Source organism: Hibiscus syriacus, unplaced genomic scaffold (assembly GCF_006381635.1).
Source record: "Hibiscus syriacus cultivar Baekdansim isolate YM2019G1 unplaced genomic scaffold, ASM638163v2 tig00111779_pilon, whole genome shotgun sequence".
Classification (NCBI taxonomy): domain Eukaryota; kingdom Viridiplantae; phylum Streptophyta; class Magnoliopsida; order Malvales; family Malvaceae; genus Hibiscus; species Hibiscus syriacus.
In genome coordinates this window covers 1,981,574-2,000,144 of record NW_024063176.1, presented here as the reverse complement: position 1 = coordinate 2,000,144, position 18,571 = coordinate 1,981,574, and the positions used below count along the sequence as shown (strand labels likewise).

Genomic DNA, 18,571 nt, shown 5'->3' with positions numbered 1-18,571 from the left:
TTATAAAAGAAGAAGTGTATGTGGAACAACCTCTTGGTTTTTAAGATTCAAAATTTCCAAATCATGTTCTTAAATTGACAAAAGCGCTTTATGGTTTAAAACAAGCTCCTTGAGCTTGGTAAGAAAGATTGTCAAACTTTTTAATTGAAAAAGGTTTTTCAAAAGGGAAGGTTAACACTACATTGTTTTTAAAGCATAAAGGTAAAGGTTTATTAGTAGTTCAAATTTATGTTGATGATATAATTTTTGGTTCTACTAATGATGTTCTTTGCCAAGAATTTTCTAAGCTAATGCAAAGTGAATTCGAGATGAGCATGATGGGGGAGCTCTCATTTTTCTTGGGACTCCAAATCAAGCAAAGAAAAGATGTCATATTCATCAATCAAGCTAAGTACGTCAAAGATATGCTAAAGAAGTTTGGACTGGAAAATGAGAAACCTCATGACACTCCAATGAGCTCATCTACAAAGCTTGACAAAGATGAAGGAGGTAAATGTGTGGATGTTAAATTATATAGGTCAATGATTGGATCTTTGCTTTATTTAACAGCAAGTAGACCGGACATTATGTTTAGTGTTTGCTTATGTGCTAGATTTCAATCATGTCCTAAGGAATCACATTTACTAGCTGTTAAGAAAATCTTTAGATACCTTAAGGACACTCCTAGTTTAGGACTTTGGTATCCTAGAGACTCTAGCTTTAGCTTACATGCCTTCTATGATGCAGATTATGGAGAATGTAAATTAGATAGGAAAAGCACCTCCGATACTTGCCAATTCCTTGGAAATATGTTGATTTCTTGGTTTTCAAAGAAACAAAATTGTGTTGCATTATCTACCACTAAAGCGGAATACATTTCAGCCGGTAGTTGTTGTGCACAAGTTTTATGGTTGAAACAACAACTTTTTGATTATGGAATTGAAGTAGGTACTATTCCTATCAAGTATGACAATACTAGTGCTATTTGTCTCACTAAAAATCCATCCAACACTCTAGAACTAAGCATATTGAAATTTGACATCACTTCATTAGAGACCATGTCGCTAAGGAAGATGCAGTTCTAGAATTTGTTGATACTTTACACCAATTAGCAGATATCTTTACAAAACCCTTAGACAAAGAAAGATTTTGGACACTTAGGAGAGAATTAGGTTTAACTGACCTATCTTCACTTAATGTTTAAATTAATTTTAGCACTTTTAAGAATAAATGAAAAATGCTTATAATAATAATAATTTTGATTGTATTCTTTGCTGTTAGTTAGGGGGAGTTTATGATCTTTGGTGAAAATTAATTATATGTTCAAATGTAGTTTAAAAGATAAAATTGATTGATTGAACATGATTAATTTTCAATATATGAGTTGCTAATACCACTAGAGCTAAATTATTTAGCATTTTAAGTGTTTAAAACAAATTTTTGACATTTTTGTACATAATGCATCGATACACTATGAAGGTGCATCGATGCATCTCTATGAATGTGCATCGATATATCATGAAGATACACCGATGCACGCCTTGAATGTGCATCGATGCACAGAGCCATGTATCGATGCATCCGTCGGGTTTTTGGTTAAAAACCCTGTTTCTTCTTTATTTTCTCAAAACCCTTTAAAACACTCTCAAGCTATCATTCATCCCTCTCTCACCCTATACTCTCTATTTACCCAAAATCATCGTTTTAAATTCAGAATCTTCGAGCATTATATCTCCAAATCCTGCTAACATCATTAAATCGTGCAAAACAACATCTCATTCTCACAAATCCAAAATTTTCAATGTATTTTTCTAAAAACCCCTATTTTATCAAATTTTGATTTTAGAACTAGTTTAGATTAGTTCTAGGATGAACATTATATCGAGCATTGATGATATTATGATTCTAAACCATATTTCACAATCAATTTCGTCAAAAAAAAACAATTTTCAAAATGTTCTTAGAATTTCGAAATTTAAAAAAAATTAGTTTCGAAAACTATTGATTTTTTTTATTTAATTGTGTTATTTTCATGAAAACTATACATATTATGATTTTTCAAATAGTTTTCAAAATCTTGCCCATTAGAATTCAGTTTAGAGAACCTTGAATTATTGCGGACTCAATTGAGTTTTGGGATTGATTATATTGCATACATGTTTTTCAATTTGCAGGTTACCTATCCCATTCCATTCCTTAAACCATGTCCAACCCTAAACATCCTAGGTCCTCTTCGAGTCGTTCTAATCAACCTCCTAATCCTATTCCTCCTCAACCTCCAAATCCAAACGATCCCAATATGACCATTCTAAACTCCTGTTTTAATATGCCTGGTCGTCATAGAGAAGAACTCTACCATAGGTACATGGATTCTTTCCGAACATACAAAATCCGAGAAGAACGTATTCCCTCTGTTCAAGCCATGGTAGATATCAACTTTGAATACATGCCGACTCTCAAATCCTGGAATTTGATAAATTGTTTCACCTTAAACCAATTGTCTATCATCAGTTGGTCTGTATTTTCTACTCTAATGCGGTATGTATCCAAAACGAGCGTCAAAATGGACTATAGGAATCAGATCCTACCTTTTAGGAAAATATATTCATATTGATTCTAAAATGATAGCTAAACAGTTTGGGCTAGATGACAATGGTTTATATTATGAGAAAGAGACTATGACATATCCCTATCTTCCTAATACTAGTGTTAGTACCTTACGTACACATCACAATTGTTTTCTGCATTTAATGATCTCTTGGTGGTTTAGACCATCCGGAGGTAGGTATTCCACTCTTCGTGTTAGGGATATATAGTGGATACATTGTATACAACATAATAGAAAGATAAATTTGCCACAAATCATTTTTAGTGAACTAGTAGATACTATAAATGTTGTCCCCTCTAAACATGTCGAAACTTTAGTGTATGGGTGTCTACTTAGTAATCTTTTTATCAAACTCGATCTTAGAGTTTCTCTTGACAATCCCATCCCTCTACAAAACCAAATCAATCTCTCTTCCTTGAAGAAAGCTGATTGGAAAAAGGATGAGGAAACTGGTCAATGGGTCTTTCGACCCAATAAGCAAACTCCGGAAGCCAGTTCTTCACGAGCCCCTTCTGCTCCTATCTCTTCTCGTGTTCCTCCTCCTTCGGCACCGGCTACTGACGATGATCCCAAGCTTCAACAACTAATGCAAGATATTGACGATCACGTACTCGACGACGAGCCAGAGCAGCATCAAGATCCGACACAGCAAGAAGATCAAACGCCACCATATTTTCAATCCTTCTTAGATTCGTTTGATCTGAGGTTTACATCCATGGAATCTCATATAACTAAGTTTCAACGGGAGATGCGTGAACGTATGGATGCTCTCACTCTTGAAGTACGAGCACATTATCCTCCTCCTCCCGACCCTCCGATGGAGTAGATCTTTACTTGCCATGCTTTCTTGGATTTAGGACTTGGATTGATAAACATTTTGATGTTCTTGGATTGTTTTGGATGATTATATGTTTGGATTTATGTTTTGGTTGCTTGGATGCTTGAACTTATAGTTATATATTTGATTGTTGAACTTCTATTGGTTTATCTTAATTTTTGCATCAGTTAGACATATATGACCAATTCTCCATTACACATTTTATATGAATATTGTTTTATGAAACTAACGGTTAACCTTTCTTGATTGTGATCTTAGCAGTTTAAGCTTTAAATTTCTAAATATCAATTGGCTAATTTTTCAAAACCTTATTTAAAAACGTTTGAGAGCCTTTATGATTTAACAAAAAGGTGGAGAAGTGTTAATGTTAAAGAAAGGGGGAGTAATTTCAAAACTTTATTTCAAAAATCTTAAAATTACTAAAATGTTTTGTTATATCAAAAAGGGGGAGATTGTTGAAAACATTTTGATGTTTTGATATAACAAATTAAGTTAAATGAATTTTAAGATTTTACATAAGATTTTCTAAAGTATATTCGATATATTTATTTGAATATCAAAATATTACTCCAAGTTTTTCAAAGTTCAATTTCAATCCTTACTAAAGTGTAAAGTTGTGTTTTATACTTAAAATATTTTTGAAACAATTTTAACAAAGTATTTCGAACCACAACCAAGCAAAAAATTCAATTTTCAAAGAGATGTACTGATGCACTAGTCCATGCATCGATGCACTCTCAATTAAATTGAATTTCGAATGCATTTAGTGTACCGATGCACTCTATATGCATCGATGCACTCTTGAACAAATAGAAACATCGAATGCATTCAATGCACCGATGCACAAGCTATGCATCGATGCACTCAGACTATTTTAAAACACCGAATGTGTTTTATGCATCGATGCACCCTCAATGTACCGATGCACTAAGTCTTCCAATGGTCGAAATATTTGAATTTTACACATAATGTACCGATGCACTAGCCTTATGCATCGATGTACACACGCTCCTAACTGATTTTATTAATTGTTTTCACACTTAAACGGCTCCATTGACTCCACTAATCATCCCCAACGTTCATAATCAATTGAAGAAGTATTTAAACAAGCTTAGAAGCCATTGATCAACAACAAGAAACAACAATCAACAAGAAACAACAATCAACAAGAATCCAGAGAGAATCAAAGAGAAAGCATCAAACCTCAAGTTTGAGCATTTTCAAGCCTATTCCATTCAATATTCATTTTTGCTTTCAATAACACTTATTGTGCTCAATTGTATTATTCTTGAGTGTTCTTTCTTTGTTATAGAATTGTGTAAACACATTTTCCTTGTGAGGTTTTTCATTAAGTTTACGAATTTGTAATCTTCTCTTTGAGAAAGAGTGTTCTCAAGAATTGGGGTATATTCTTGAGGGAGTTGTAAGGTTATCTCTTTGTCCTCAAAAGAAAGAACAAATTAGTGAATTTGTTGGAAAATCCTTAGTGTGGATAGCTAAGGTAGTGGACGTAGACTTTGGTTGAGAAAGTCGAACCACTCTAAATCGCTGTACAAATTACTTTCAATTTTCTATAAAAGCTTCCACCAAATTTTTAATTGCCAATTCACCCCCTCTTGGCCGATTTAATCGATTGATTAACTCAACAAGGTGTATACACCATGATGTTGGATGTAAGTAGATGATACCACAAACATTTAGATTCAGATGTCATATACTTTTATGTCAAGCTATTGGTGGAAAAAATCCAAGAGTACTCATTTCTGTGTTAGTGACATCCATTTGAAATACATTTGGTTATATTCCGACTTATTACGAGGCATGTATGGCTAAAAAGGAAGCAATGACCTTGTTGTATGGTGATTGTGATCAGTCATATAATGAGCTACCACGTCTGCTGCAAGCAATGTAATTTTTCATCCCTGAAATCAATGTTACTCTTCCTGCAGTCACGCTGCAAGAAGACGTTATCCTTGGAAAAAGAATTTTTGGTGGCTTGTTATGGGAATTAATTCAATTATTGAAGGGTTTCAATTTTGCAAACAAATGATTCAAGTCGATGGGACTTTTCTGTATGGGCTTTACAGACAAGTCTTGATGATAGCTGTTGCACAAGATGGAGACATAAATATTTTCCCCATTTCCTTCGTCATTGTTAAAAATCAATTCGAGTAAACTTGTAATTTCTTTCTCTCCAACTTGTGTTCCCATGTTGTCACTCAAGATGGGGTTTGCATGATCTCGGATTGATCGCTTGGGCTGTTAAGCATAATTTCTAGACCCGAAAGTATATAGACACCTCCCTATGCATATCATGCATATTGTATGTGTCATATTGCGTCTAATGCTATGAAGAGGTTTAAGCAAAAAAAGATCAAAAAAGAGATTATCAACATGGGTAACTATTATATCATTTCTCATTAATTATTTCTGCTTCATTTATGTTCTTTTTTATTTTATTTTTCAATAACATTTAATTTACTACTTTTTAGGGTATGCTTTACTTCAACCAAACTTCCATGCACGACTAGAAAATTTGAAAAGAAACGGAGATGATGTGTATGAATTCGCTACTGAAATCCCTAGGGAGAGATGGTTATAAGCAGATGATATTGAGGGTCGACGTTACGACTATATGACAACCAACCTTGCCGAATGTATCAACTCAGTGCTGAAAGGGACTCGACATCTCCCGATAGCAAGTATTGTTAGGGAAACTTACTTTAGGTTGGGCAAAGTATGGGCAGACAAAAGTGCACAAATTGATGCCACTATCAGCGATGGGAGAAATTGGGCTCCAAATTTAGAGAAGGCAATGCAAAAGAATCAAACACATGTGACATCAATGTTTGTCCATAATTTTGTCAGACTTGATTCTGATTTCATTGTCCAAGCACTAGTTCGACCACATGAGGGAGGTAATTCGACAACATACACTGGTAATCTGAATAGAAGATGGTGTGATTATGGTCGATTTGAAGCTTTTAGATTCCCATGCGCTCACACTGTTGCTGCATGTATACACGTTAATGTTGACCCATACTTATATGCTGATAATTGTTATAGCTTGCACACTATGAATAACATTTACAGTTGTGACTTCAAGTACCTCCAAAATAAAGCATACTACCCTACATGCACAATTTATGATGAATGGTTGCCAAATCCTCAATTGCGTAGAAAATTAAGAGATTGACCTGAATCTAGCCGATTCAGGTCGAATTCATACCGATATGGATGATCCTCAAAGAGAGCCAGATCTACCCAAACTTTGTGGCCACTGCAGAGGTGAATGTCATAACACAAAGTATTGTCCTCATCTTCCAAAATATTGGGTTGGACGCTAAAATAGCCGTTAAAAAATATTATGTTATCTTTTGTACTTTTACATTTTTAACTATGTTTTTCACTATGTTTTTAGTTTGTACTCTAACTATGTTTTTTTAAACTTGTACTCTTTCCAGTATGCTTATGATTTTTTTAGTTGAACATCATTACTTCAAACTTTCACTTTAATTCTTATATAATTGTAAATTATTACTAAATAAGTTTACTTAATCCAATAATTACTTAATTAATAAAGACAACTTCATACATAAATTAAAACTATACAAATAAATATTTGTACATATGTCATTTTCTATTTTTTTAGATCTCTCTACAATTCGTTCACTACATCGGATTAAGACACCTTCGTATTTTTCTTTTTTCTTCTTCTCAATTTCTATACTAATTTTTATTTTATTTTTTCTTTCCTCTCAACGAGTTGTTTGCTACGTCGCTTTAGTAAATCTTTATACTTCTTCTTCTTCTCCTATTCCATTTTTATATTATTCTTCTTATGTTCTTCAACTATGTACTTTATTGCCTTTTTCCCCACTTTTCATCTTAATAAGAGCTTGAATCCGAATCGTCGATCTCAGAGTCAGTGTTGTCAAACCCATAAACACCGTTAGCCAAATCATTCCCAAATTTTTCCCACAACCACATTATTTAATATTCTCAAATTTTTCTCACTCCTCATACATCAAAACCTTCACCCTAAACCTCTATTTATACTAAAATCATCTCCCAAAATATTCATTGGAACTCGTCACACCGACGTGACGAGTTCCAATGAATCCCAAAAAAAAATTTGCCCGTTTAACAACGATCACCCCCAACGATCGAGAAATTCAAATTTATACCAGTTGGAACTCGTCACGGCGGTGTGACGAGTTCCGTTTCCATTAAAATAATATATATATTTTTAACAATATTTTTTAAAATTCAAAAAAAAATATTTTTTATTAAGACTCGTCATGCGGACATGATTAATCTCTTTATATATATTAAATATATTCAGCCTATGGGACCCATGTCCCACGGCTCATTAAAAAATATATCTTACGAAATTCTTTACGCTGGCATAATGAATTCCAACTCTATTGTAGCATTTACCATAAATCCCAAAATAAAAATCAAGTTGTCCTATTGAACTAAATAATTTGGCCGCTTACAATATTACCCTAATTCTGTCAATTTCCTAAATGTTTGATAATATGTCTCGATATTAAAATCCAATCAAATAATAAATATATAATTTAATTCAATAATACACAATCATATTCCATCCCTATATAAGGCTGTGTCGTACAAGGGATTCTTCATAACAAAACCTCTTATTAGATCCGCCCTACCACGAACCTTCTTTTTCACTATTCCTTTTCTCCTTACAAAACATCTCTAATGGCGACTGATAAAGCCGTCGAGACATCAATCAACATCCCCGACACCAAGTCCAAGTCCAAGGGCAAAGCCCCGTTATTTGTCTCTTCGAACGGCGGCGTTGAACCACCACAGAGACGGGGAGTGAAAAAAGGGTTGGCCATAGGTGACTTCATTTTAAGACTGTGCGCTATGGGAGCCACCATAGGTGCCGCCGTAACGGTGGGGAGCGCTCAACAAACTCTCCCTTTTTTCACTCAGTTCTTCCAGTTCCAAGCTCAGTACAATGATATTCCGACTTTGGTGTACGTATTGTTTCTACTAACCGACTATTTTAAAATTATCGTATATTTTAAAATATTTTATTAATAATGATTATTGATGATCTATTTTCATCTTTAACATTTTCTAAATTTATACCTTAACCTAATAATTTATGTCCGTCAAGCATATAATAATCTTAAAAAAATCATATAAACATCGCTTGTTATACAGGTTTTTCATGATAGCAAACGCCATAGTTACTGGTTACCTTGTCCTTTCATTGCCATTCTCCATCATTTGTATTATCCGTCCATTTGCAACAACTCCGCGACTCCTCCTTGTCATATTCGACGCCGTAAGTATACATGATCATCATCAGTATCCAATCTATATTAGTTGGCTTAATCTGTCATGGTTTGTTACAGGCGATGGCGGGTTTAACGATAGCCGCGGCCTCGGCCACAGCTTCGATTATTTATCTGGCTCACAACGGGAACCCGAACACGAACTGGCTTCCATTTTGCCAACAGTTTGGCGATTTCTGCCAGAGTGTGAGTGGAGCAGTCGTGGGTTCTCTCATAGCCGGCGCTCTCCTCTTATTTATGCTTATCCTTTCGGCTTTTTCTCTTAAAAGAAGTTGAAAACCTCTCAAATATGTCGATGTCTCGGTTCTACGATGGATGATACTTCTTAAACTTCTCGAAAAAATTGAAATATCGACAATTGTGTTTTATTGGTGAAGTGTGAAGATTAATGTGTGGTTTGATTTTAATATAAAGTGTTGTGCTACTTTGAATGTATGTAAATCCTTGTATGAATACAAATCTATCTTTTGTTGTTCCAGCTTCCTATTGTTTGCAAATCAATGTTTTTGTAAATTTTCATTATGTCAGAAAAATAGTTGTAATCATATTAAAAATTAATAAGAGTTTAAATAAGTCAAATACGATTAACATCGAATTGAAAATGTTTAAGATAATTAAATGAAAAATATAATATATTTTATATAATCATTTAAATAAATTTTTTTTAAATATTTAAATGATAAAATTTGTATTTTACGTACTTATTTTTTTTAATTAAGCATTTAAATTTTGTAGAATATGACCCATTTTTATCTACATCCGAATCCGATGAACTTTTTGGACTTAAATTCAACCCGATAGATCCAACCCGACCCTTGGGCCCGTCGACGGCTCAATCACGTGTCCTGCAGTTTCTACAAAAACGACTACACTGTTATCGCCGCCACTTCTCAGGAGTGAAAAAAAAACCCTAGGGCTTTATACCGCCATGGCTCGCTTGACGAAAGAGCATCTCTTGAAAGACGGGAAGACTCGTGATCCTGCCTCCATCACCTCCCTCTCTCTATCCCACAAAGCTCTCTCCGATGTACGTAGCCGCCGACACCGCCGCCGTTCCTCTCTCTCGCATTGCCTTCCATTTCCTTTTTGTCTAATATGTGCTCTTTTCTCTCTCTATTATTATTTTTTTTTAATTTTGAACAGGTTTCTTGCTTGGCTGAATTCAAAAACTTGGAGAGGCTCGACCTCGCCTTTAACAATCTCACTTCGCTCCAGGTTTTTCTTCTTTCAGCTTTACTTATTAAGTAACGATTAAAATGTAACCTAATTTTAATTTTCGATTTCAATTTCAACTTATAGGGATTGAAGTCTTGCGTTAACTTGAAGTGGTTATCGGTTGTTCAAAACAAATTGGAAACTTTGGAAGGAATTGAAGGACTCACTAAGCTCACTGTAAGGGGCAGAATAAAACAAACTTGTGTCTCTTCTTAAATTCCAAACTGAAATGAATCACGTTTATGATTCGGTTGTTTTTGAATTAGGTGTTGAATGCAGGCAAAAACAAGCTTAGATCAATGGAAGAGGTTAAGCCTCTTGTTAATCTACGCGCATTAATTCTGAATGGTAATATTTGTTATACAAATGCACCACCTTTTTCAAAGACCCTTTTTGAATTTTGTCTTCTGTACTCTACCATTCTTTCTTCGGCTATGCAGATAACCAGCTTGTTTCCATATGCGGACTCGACGAAATGAAAGATTTGAACACTCTCGGTATGTGTTTGTAATCGTCATCTTGACATTCATTACTTTGTTGTTGGCTTAGGGTTTAATGCCAACCTAGAATGAAATTGTTTTGAAACCACAAAGTTATTAAGAATACGACTTTGTTATTCTGAAGTGGGAAGGGAACTGCTTTCCAAATGATCCCCTCTAGATATGTTTTTAAGATATTTTTCCTTGTCGTTAAGTGACTTTGATTTCTTGTTTTAGAGAAGATTATAATTGGAATCCTTTCTGATGTCGATGTGGGAATTAATCTAAAAAGTTCGATTCTTAAGCACCATGAAGGTTTTGATCATCAAAGGATGTAAAAAATACCTTTAAACATGAAAATCCCGTTCTTATTTGTGTCACAGAGACAGTATGCCAATATCACAACCTTTGCTTCTCTTAGTTTCATTCACATATAGCTAAACTAAATGAGATGATAGAACCAGTTTACCTTTGTACTAGTGTTTTAGATATCTCTTATTCGGTTTTAGCTTGGATCATACTATTTGCCTGGAATTTCCTGCAGTGCTTTCTAGGAATCCTATCACCAAAATTGGCAGTTCCCTTATGAAGCTGAAATCTATTACAAAGGTGTTGATTCCTTCCATTATTCATATATTATTGGATTCAATTTACCTTGATTACTCCTAAAGCTTTTCCGATGACTCTTGGTTCCAGTTCTCTGCATCTAACTGCCAAATCCAAGCTATTGAATCGTCACTCAAGTGCTGTGTTGAATTAAAAGAGCTTCGACTTGCTCACAATGATATCAAGGTAAGTTCTTTTACACTATGACTTTCCGAGTATGCATGTTTTATTCATTTTAGCCTTGATGATGTATCAATTAGGTACTTCCATTATTTTTTCCTGTTTCCTTACCCTCTAGTTTATGCTTCCAATTCGTTGATTGACAACTTATATCTCTTCTCCCACCCTCTGTTCATGTGTATGAATTGTCCAGATTCTTCCGGCTGAGTTATCTTACAATAAAAAAATTCAAAATTTGGATTTGGGAAATAACTTAATCACTAGATGGTCAGAGTTGAAGGTTAGTAGTAGCAATCAAACTTATCTTCTTTTTTCTGGTTCTACTTTTTTCTACCAACGAAATGCATTATCTGCGTGTTTCATTGACAACAATCTAAATAACAGGCACTGGATTCATTGGTCAATCTGAAGAATCTCAACCTACAAGGAAATCCCATAGCTGAAAAAGATAAATTAGCAAAGAAGGTATGCTTTCCTTACATTTTTTCCCGTGTTTTAAAGATTGTGTTTTTCTTCTATACGTTTTTCTTGCCTACATTAGTCTTTCTCTATTTATTGTAAGCCTTAGTCTCATGACGTGATTTCTAAAACGACACTGCCGCAGGTTAAAAGGTTACTGCCTAACTTACAGATATTCAATGCTAGACCAATTGATAAAAGCGTGAAAAATAAAGATAGTGAGACCGTTGCCGTTGCTTCGCATAGTATGGATTACACGGAGGATATTTACATGGAGGACAAAAAGGGTCAGAAAAGAAAAAAGAACCCCGAATTTCAGGTGTCGGTTGAGAAACAAGATGTTAATCATGATAATGCTCCTGATCTTGATACTGAGAAAGAATCGAAGAGGAAAAAGAAGAAAGGAAACGACAAAGTTTCCGTTGATGAGGGGGATGGTATTGTTGTTGAAAAGAATGAAAAGAAAAAATCGAAGGGGGAACAAGAAAATCTTAGTCGTCTTGATGCAGAGAAAAATATTACACAGAAAGGGAGGAAAACAAATGATAAGCAGTCGAAAAAGGAAGTTTCGGTACACGAGGATGGTATTGCAGGCGAAGAGAAACCAAAGAAGAAGAAAATGCTAGAGAAACGGGCTGAACTAGACATTATTGATGACTCCGGTGCCTCTTTCACAGAGCTATTCGCAAATGATGCTGCAGATCCAATAGATGACTGTAAAAGGAAGATAGTTGATAGAGCCGATCAATATACGAAATCATCTGATCACTCAGTTACCTACCCTGCCAAAAAGAAGAAAGGTAAACATGTCATGCTTGCCGAACTTCAGTTGTCCCCAGCAATTGAAGTTGGAATGGGTGGTGCATCGACCTGGGATGACGAATGAATCAGATTATTTGCGGCGGCTAATTTCGGTCGTGTCCCCTGAGGTATCTTTTTGCTAAACTTCCTAATACCTTGGGTGAATTTCGGTTTCGTTTAATATCTTGCTAGTAGTTGTTTTAACCATATGAATTGCTATTTTTCAAACTTGCACTTTCAGCGTCATCCTATAAGAAATTTGTCATTAAACTCGTGAAAATGCAGTGCAGTATGATGTGAATGATGAGGTGTAAACGAACCGAATTTGACCGTTGTGCGTATTCATTTATATTGCGTTTCGTTTGTGTTTGTTAAGAATTTTGAAGTTGTACCTTCATTTAAAAGTATGAGGTCGTGTTTAAACGAATTCGTTCTGAACATTAATGGTAGAAAAACATGAACATAGTTTTGTTTTTTAGAATTAAAATGCTAAAAATATTAATAATATACTATATATAAATAAGACTTAATATCTTATTACCTCATGTACTGTAGCTTAAATCTCATTTTATCTTGTTATTTCAATGGCATATTTCTTGAAGCCACATGGCCTGGTCAGAGATTGTCGTGTGTAATGGACAGAATAGATTGAGATTCATAGTTTGATGATGGAATTAAAATGTTCAAAATTTTGAAGACTGATTTAAAATTAAAATTTTAGTTTGAGGGCATGTAGCGTAATAATTCATTATATAATAATCAAACAATAAACTTCTTGTGTTTATAATGAAACGGTAAACGAGTTTTGTTTGGTTTTTTGGACAAAATTAAAAAAAATGCATTGTTTATAAATAAATTAAATATTTCTTTGCGTTCAGTTTGTTTAAATAAATGAAACTTATACTTGGTCATGTTTATTTATATAACTTGATAAACGAAGAAAAATCAAATTATTCTTAAATTATTTATCTAGCGTTATGTTCGTCTATAATTTTAAACCGTCGGATTTCTCTCAACGACTACTGATTCCCGAACACACAATCAAAGAAATGAATATTATTCATATCCGACACTCACCCAGGTCCGAATAACTTATTCGAATGCACATAAAAGAAAAATAAGATAGTTATCAGATGGTTTTATAACTTGTAAGATAACTTTGAGTCACTGTCTTCCTTCTCCTCCGATGTCGAAGTGGAAGTGACTAGCTTCGCTGGATCATCTCTCACGATCAAGCTGAACACTTCCGGTCTCGAATTATGCCCGACCGCATCGAAATCAAATTTTGCCCGAGCTATTTCTCCGAGATCTGGGAGTCATTTAGTTGTCATCGTCATTTCTAGTTATTCACCAAAGAAAGTAAGTCTTAAGTTTTTTTACAAAATGCAATACGACCGGCGGAGATCGATCGGAAACAGTAATTCTACCTGCACGAACATATACAGATAAAAACATGGACATATTGTACAAACCTAGAATTGCTGATACAAGTGCCTCCCCTTCGTAATGGGGTCCTGCCAGAATAGCACCAGATGGTGATATTATGACACTCCCTCCAGCACAGACGACAGAATGCGGGGTGAGCTCGTCTTCGGTCCCGTAAAACATATATTCCGGAGAAGGCGGGTAGTCGGCCCTACGACAGAACTGGTTGGCCGACAAAACAAAACACCCGCCCTCGAGAGCGATATGTCATATGTGTCATCGATGCTTGCCACACATCCCTGGAACCAGTAGTAGGTGCACAATATATTTCAATACCTACAAACATTAAAAGCCTCTCAAAGATGAGCTCAAGAAGATAGTTTTCATAAGCATAGCTCATAGAACGAACGAGTTCGAGAATTATGGTCACATTTCTAGGAGCTAAAGTGTGACAATTCTCGAACTTGATGTCAAGTTTTGTAAGACTAAACCTAGAAGTCGAAAACCACTGGTTTGGGGGTAACACAACCACTGATGTATACTCCAAAGGAATTGAAAGTAGTGAAGGTCCAAAAATCCAACCTTTTGCATACATTGCAGTCCTTAGAAGTGGCATTCTATTTTCCCAACAAATTGTTGCGCCGATTTTCCCGATCAGTCTCGAAAACCGGACTCGTTGATCCGTCTCCGTACCCCCAAATTAGTCGCTCCAACGCCGTAGGCATGATCTTCCGGTGTTTCCTGAGGAACCGTCATTGCGAGTCGAAAAACAGAACCGAGCAATATAAGGTATATCCGTCCCTCTCGATCACTCCCATTACCAAGTACACCTTATACTTCCCAGCCATGGCTGCCAAGCGCTCAACTTCAGGACCTGCAATTAGCATGAGTCACATATATCCGACACTTGTATCGGACGAATATCCGGATATGATCCGACAAAAAATTCGGAATAACTTAAAAAACCGAACACCCGTATTTGATATTTATCATGTCTAACACGTATGGTCGAATCCGAGTAACATAAATGACCAATTCATCTGATCTAAGTCAGTATATAGCACAATCTAAAGCATAACATGTTCTAAAAGTTTCAAATATTTTCTCAATTTTGAAATTAGATAAATTGATCCCTCTAAAAAAGATAAACAATTAATTTAGTCCTTATCGATTTTGAAAGTGAACAATTAAAGACAAGGAGTCTAAAATCAATTTTTTTCGTCTATTCTACGTAATTTTACTCGACATGGTAATATTTAGAGATATAAATTAAAATATAGTAATATTTTTTCTTAATGAATGCACGTTCAAATCATAAAAAAGGAAAAAAATAATATATTTTAATTTATTTCTCTAAATATTACCATGTGAGTATCTTAATGAATGCACATTCACTCACAGAAAAGAAAAAAAGAAAAAAAAACTGAATGCACATTCATTTACATATTCAAACTTTTTTTTTTTCAGATTTTGAATGGGATGAGTTCAGACTTAGGTTAAATCAGTCTTAAATAGTATATATTCGGATCTTTCTCAATCTATTAACAATATTCACACATTCTACAGACGTAACTATACGAACTCAATAACTCTAAAAAGAATAATCTTCTATTTTACTATTGATATCACATGATTATGACATATCCGTAATCCAACTCTTCCTTAAACATGATTATAACATGTTAAAACTATGTTATTATGGGATCGACAGTGACAGAACTCAAGAGGGACTAGTGGGGCTATAACCCCTCAAAATTTTAAAAATATAATTTAGAATCTTAAAATAAAAAAAAATTAATCCCCCATTTTTAGAAATTCGGATTATATTTTAATTTTTTTTGAATGTTCTTCCATAATTTTTAAAAATTCTCATTAGGCCTCTCAAAGTTTCAAAAAAATTTAGTTAGACCCTAATTTTTTTATTATAAAAAACATAAACTAAACCCTTCCAATTTTTTAAAAATTTTAATTTAAACCTCTAAACTCTTTAAAGTTTTAAGTTGACCCTCCCAAACTCTATCACCAAGTTCCGTCACCGGGGATCGGACAATAAAATTTCGACATAGATATGTTTAAAAATTAAAAAGAAAAGATACATATTTAGAGGTTTTTGAAAGATTATATCTTCATATTTAAATTCTAAAATACATAAAATATGAACACTTTAAAAAATAGAATCAACAATACAATAGAATACATGGAAGTATTAACATACGTACAATTTTGCTTTTAGAAATCGTTAAATTATACAAGTCCTGCATGGGTTGTACCGAACTACTAAACAATTTGTTAGTCCTACGAGTACTCTCTTGCACGTGATTCAGTCGTTTTCTTATGTGCCAACCCTTTAAAGAACTTTTAAGAAACAATTCTCAGCGTGAATAATTCAAATTTAGTACTTAAATTATTACTTTTATTTTATCTTAATATTCAATTTTTTTTTCAAAACTACATGTAACGTTTAGTTTAGTTTCATTTTAATACCCCTTTGTTCATTGGAGGAGCCAGCTTATAAAGAGGAGTGTCATATGACACTCAAAAAAATTGAAAAAAATTATTTATATAATTTTTTAAAAGACAAAACTAACATATTTTTAACAAAATATTAGCATCTTTAAATATAAATTGACGCTCATTATTCATTTTCATCCACTTAAAAAAATTCATACAATTTTTAAATTTGACATCGAAAAATAAACTCTCTAAATTGTCATCTAAAATAATTTTTCTAGCTCTGCCCCAGCAATCGGTCCAAATTATTTTAGACGACGGAATAAGAATAAAAGTACACGAAAAAAACTATTAATCCCATAAGTGAACGAGTCCATAGCATATAATTGACTGAAATGAAAATTGAGATTTAGAGTTTAAATCTTAATTTTTACAAACCTTATTCAATTTCGAACTTTATTATCATTACACAAACAAAAAACAAAAAGCAAATCTTACACATTCTTTATGATCAGTTCTTTGTCCATTTGGCGTTCTCGTTGTTAAGAAAATCAAGGAAGACGGTACTCTTGCATCGAGGGCACTTGGGATTGACCTCGGACAGCATAACATACATGAAGCATCGAGGACACCCCACCAACAACATCGACGTTACTTCCGGACGACTACCCGGGTATTCCGCCATTGATATCAAATCCTCGTAGTTGTTGTCGAGCTCCGAAGATAAACAAGAGCTTTCCGGTGACGATTCCAAGGAAGAAACCGACACACTTGGCGACCTAACACTGTGGTTAACCACCCTAGCTGGTGATAAGTTCAGCATCGAATCCGGCTCCAAACCGTCGGATCTTCGACTCATCGTATTTTTTGAACTAATTGAAGTGTACTTTCACCTGTTTTAGACATTGATGCAGCAATCAAATGAAAATTAAACAAAGAAAATGAGAGAGAATCTGAAAGAAAAAAATGCAGTTCACCTTCAGGAGGGGAAGCCTTCGAGCACCAAATTGCAAGGGTTTAGCTCAATATATATGCATATAAATTTTACCACATCTGAGGTGTAATGAAACAGTAACCAGTCCCCACTATAAATTTACATTAATGCTACAGTAAATTCAATCTGTACAAGTACTTTTTCTTCTTTTAAATATTATCTTATAGTTTGATTAATCAAATTTGAAATTCCAAAAAAATCATCTTTTAACTGTGTTTTTTTAGAGAAGTCGGAACCCTTGTTTTACAAATAAGTAGATTGCAATAAAGCGTTGGTTTGAGATTCATTAATTGGTCAAGAATGTTTATGTTATTTCTCGTTGTATGTTTATGTTATTTCTCATTGTATGAGTTCGGACTTTGATATTCACATTAAAAATGTGAACATTCTTTTATTTAATAATAATTAATTAAATAAATAAAGCGTTGCTTCATGAAATCAATAATAAAAATAAAACTAAAATATGATGTTAAGTATGATTTTAAAAAAGTAGTTGAGCAAAAAAATGAAATTGTACGAATAGTACATGGGTGAATAAATACGTAGTGCACCCATACAAAATAATAATCAACTACCATGTAGACAGAGGGCATCCCCTAAATGGGTAAAATTTATGGCTAGTCCCTATATAAATTACAATTTCATAAGTTAATACACGATAAAATTGTATATTATCTCTCATAAAACGATAAAATAGATGTGTTGTCCTTTTCAATGTGTAACATTGAAAGCTAATATGGTGATAAAATAACGTCTTGACTCTCATAGACTTTAGGGTAAAGTACATTAATGGTAATAAACTCTATTGAAATAATCTTTTTGGTCACTGAAATTTTGAAAGCTACAAAATGGTCATTAGGTTTGTTGAAGTGTTACAAAATAGTCACTACACATTATAAAATAGTGACAAATTTTGATAAATTAAAAAAAATGACCAAAAAGATCATTTTAATATAACTTAATGATGAGATGAGTGTTCTATCTTAAATTTTATAATTTAAACTCGATCTCAGAAAAAATTATGGCTTTACCCTTGTACTCGTGACTAAAAAATAACTCCAGTGTGACAAGTGATGTATTGCCATTGTATTGAAAATCGGACCGGACTGGCCGGTTCAACCGGGAACCGTGTGCTAGTCCGGTTCAATCTAAATCGGTTGAACCGCTACTAGTGAACCGGCCAAAACTGTTGAACCGTTC

The 18,571-nt window shown here is 34.0% G+C and overlaps 2 protein-coding genes and 1 pseudogene across 2 annotated transcripts; 2 read left to right on the top strand and 1 right to left on the bottom strand.

The window, feature by feature from the left end:
* Positions 1-8,111: 8,111 nt before the first annotated feature.
* On the top strand, positions 8,112-9,037 carry LOC120170347 (casparian strip membrane protein 1-like). The gene is made up of 3 exons (XM_039178304.1): positions 8,112-8,437; positions 8,628-8,751; positions 8,822-9,037. The coding sequence occupies exons 1-3, from the start codon at positions 8,154-8,156 to the stop codon at positions 9,035-9,037; spliced, it is 624 nt and encodes a 207-aa protein (XP_039034235.1). The 5' UTR covers positions 8,112-8,153.
* A 597-nt stretch (positions 9,038-9,634) lies between these two features.
* Positions 9,635-12,586, top strand: LOC120170408 (dynein regulatory complex subunit 3). Its single transcript, XM_039178342.1, has 10 exons — positions 9,635-9,788; positions 9,905-9,976; positions 10,061-10,153; positions 10,243-10,324; positions 10,417-10,473; positions 11,000-11,064; positions 11,152-11,247; positions 11,435-11,521; positions 11,626-11,706; positions 11,846-12,586. The coding sequence occupies exons 1-10, from the start codon at positions 9,690-9,692 to the stop codon at positions 12,584-12,586; spliced, it is 1,473 nt and encodes a 490-aa protein (XP_039034273.1). The 5' UTR covers positions 9,635-9,689.
* Positions 12,587-13,542: 956 nt separating this feature from the next.
* Positions 13,543-14,819, bottom strand: LOC120170345 (annotated as a pseudogene).
* Between the last annotated feature and the right edge of the window lie 3,752 nt (positions 14,820-18,571).

What these genes read in the sequence shown, in the direction of transcription:
- LOC120170408 (XM_039178342.1), top strand. Translation starts at nt 9,690, where the DNA reads ATGGCTCGCTTGACGAAAGAGCATCTCTTGAAAGACGGGAAGACTCGT. An exon ending in TTGCTCACAATGATATCAAG is followed by an intron (nt 11,248 to 11,434) that starts GTAAGTTCTTTT and finishes TGAATTGTCCAG; the next exon opens with ATTCTTCCGGCTGAGTTATC. An exon ending in CTAGATGGTCAGAGTTGAAG is followed by an intron (nt 11,522 to 11,625) that starts GTTAGTAGTAGC and finishes TCTAAATAACAG; the next exon opens with GCACTGGATTCATTGGTCAA.
- LOC120170347 (XM_039178304.1), top strand. Translation starts at nt 8,154, where the DNA reads ATGGCGACTGATAAAGCCGTCGAGACATCAATCAACATCCCCGACACC. An exon ending in AATGATATTCCGACTTTGGT is followed by an intron (nt 8,438 to 8,627) that starts GTACGTATTGTT and finishes CTTGTTATACAG; the next exon opens with GTTTTTCATGATAGCAAACG. An exon ending in TCCTTGTCATATTCGACGCC is followed by an intron (nt 8,752 to 8,821) that starts GTAAGTATACAT and finishes GGTTTGTTACAG; the next exon opens with GCGATGGCGGGTTTAACGAT.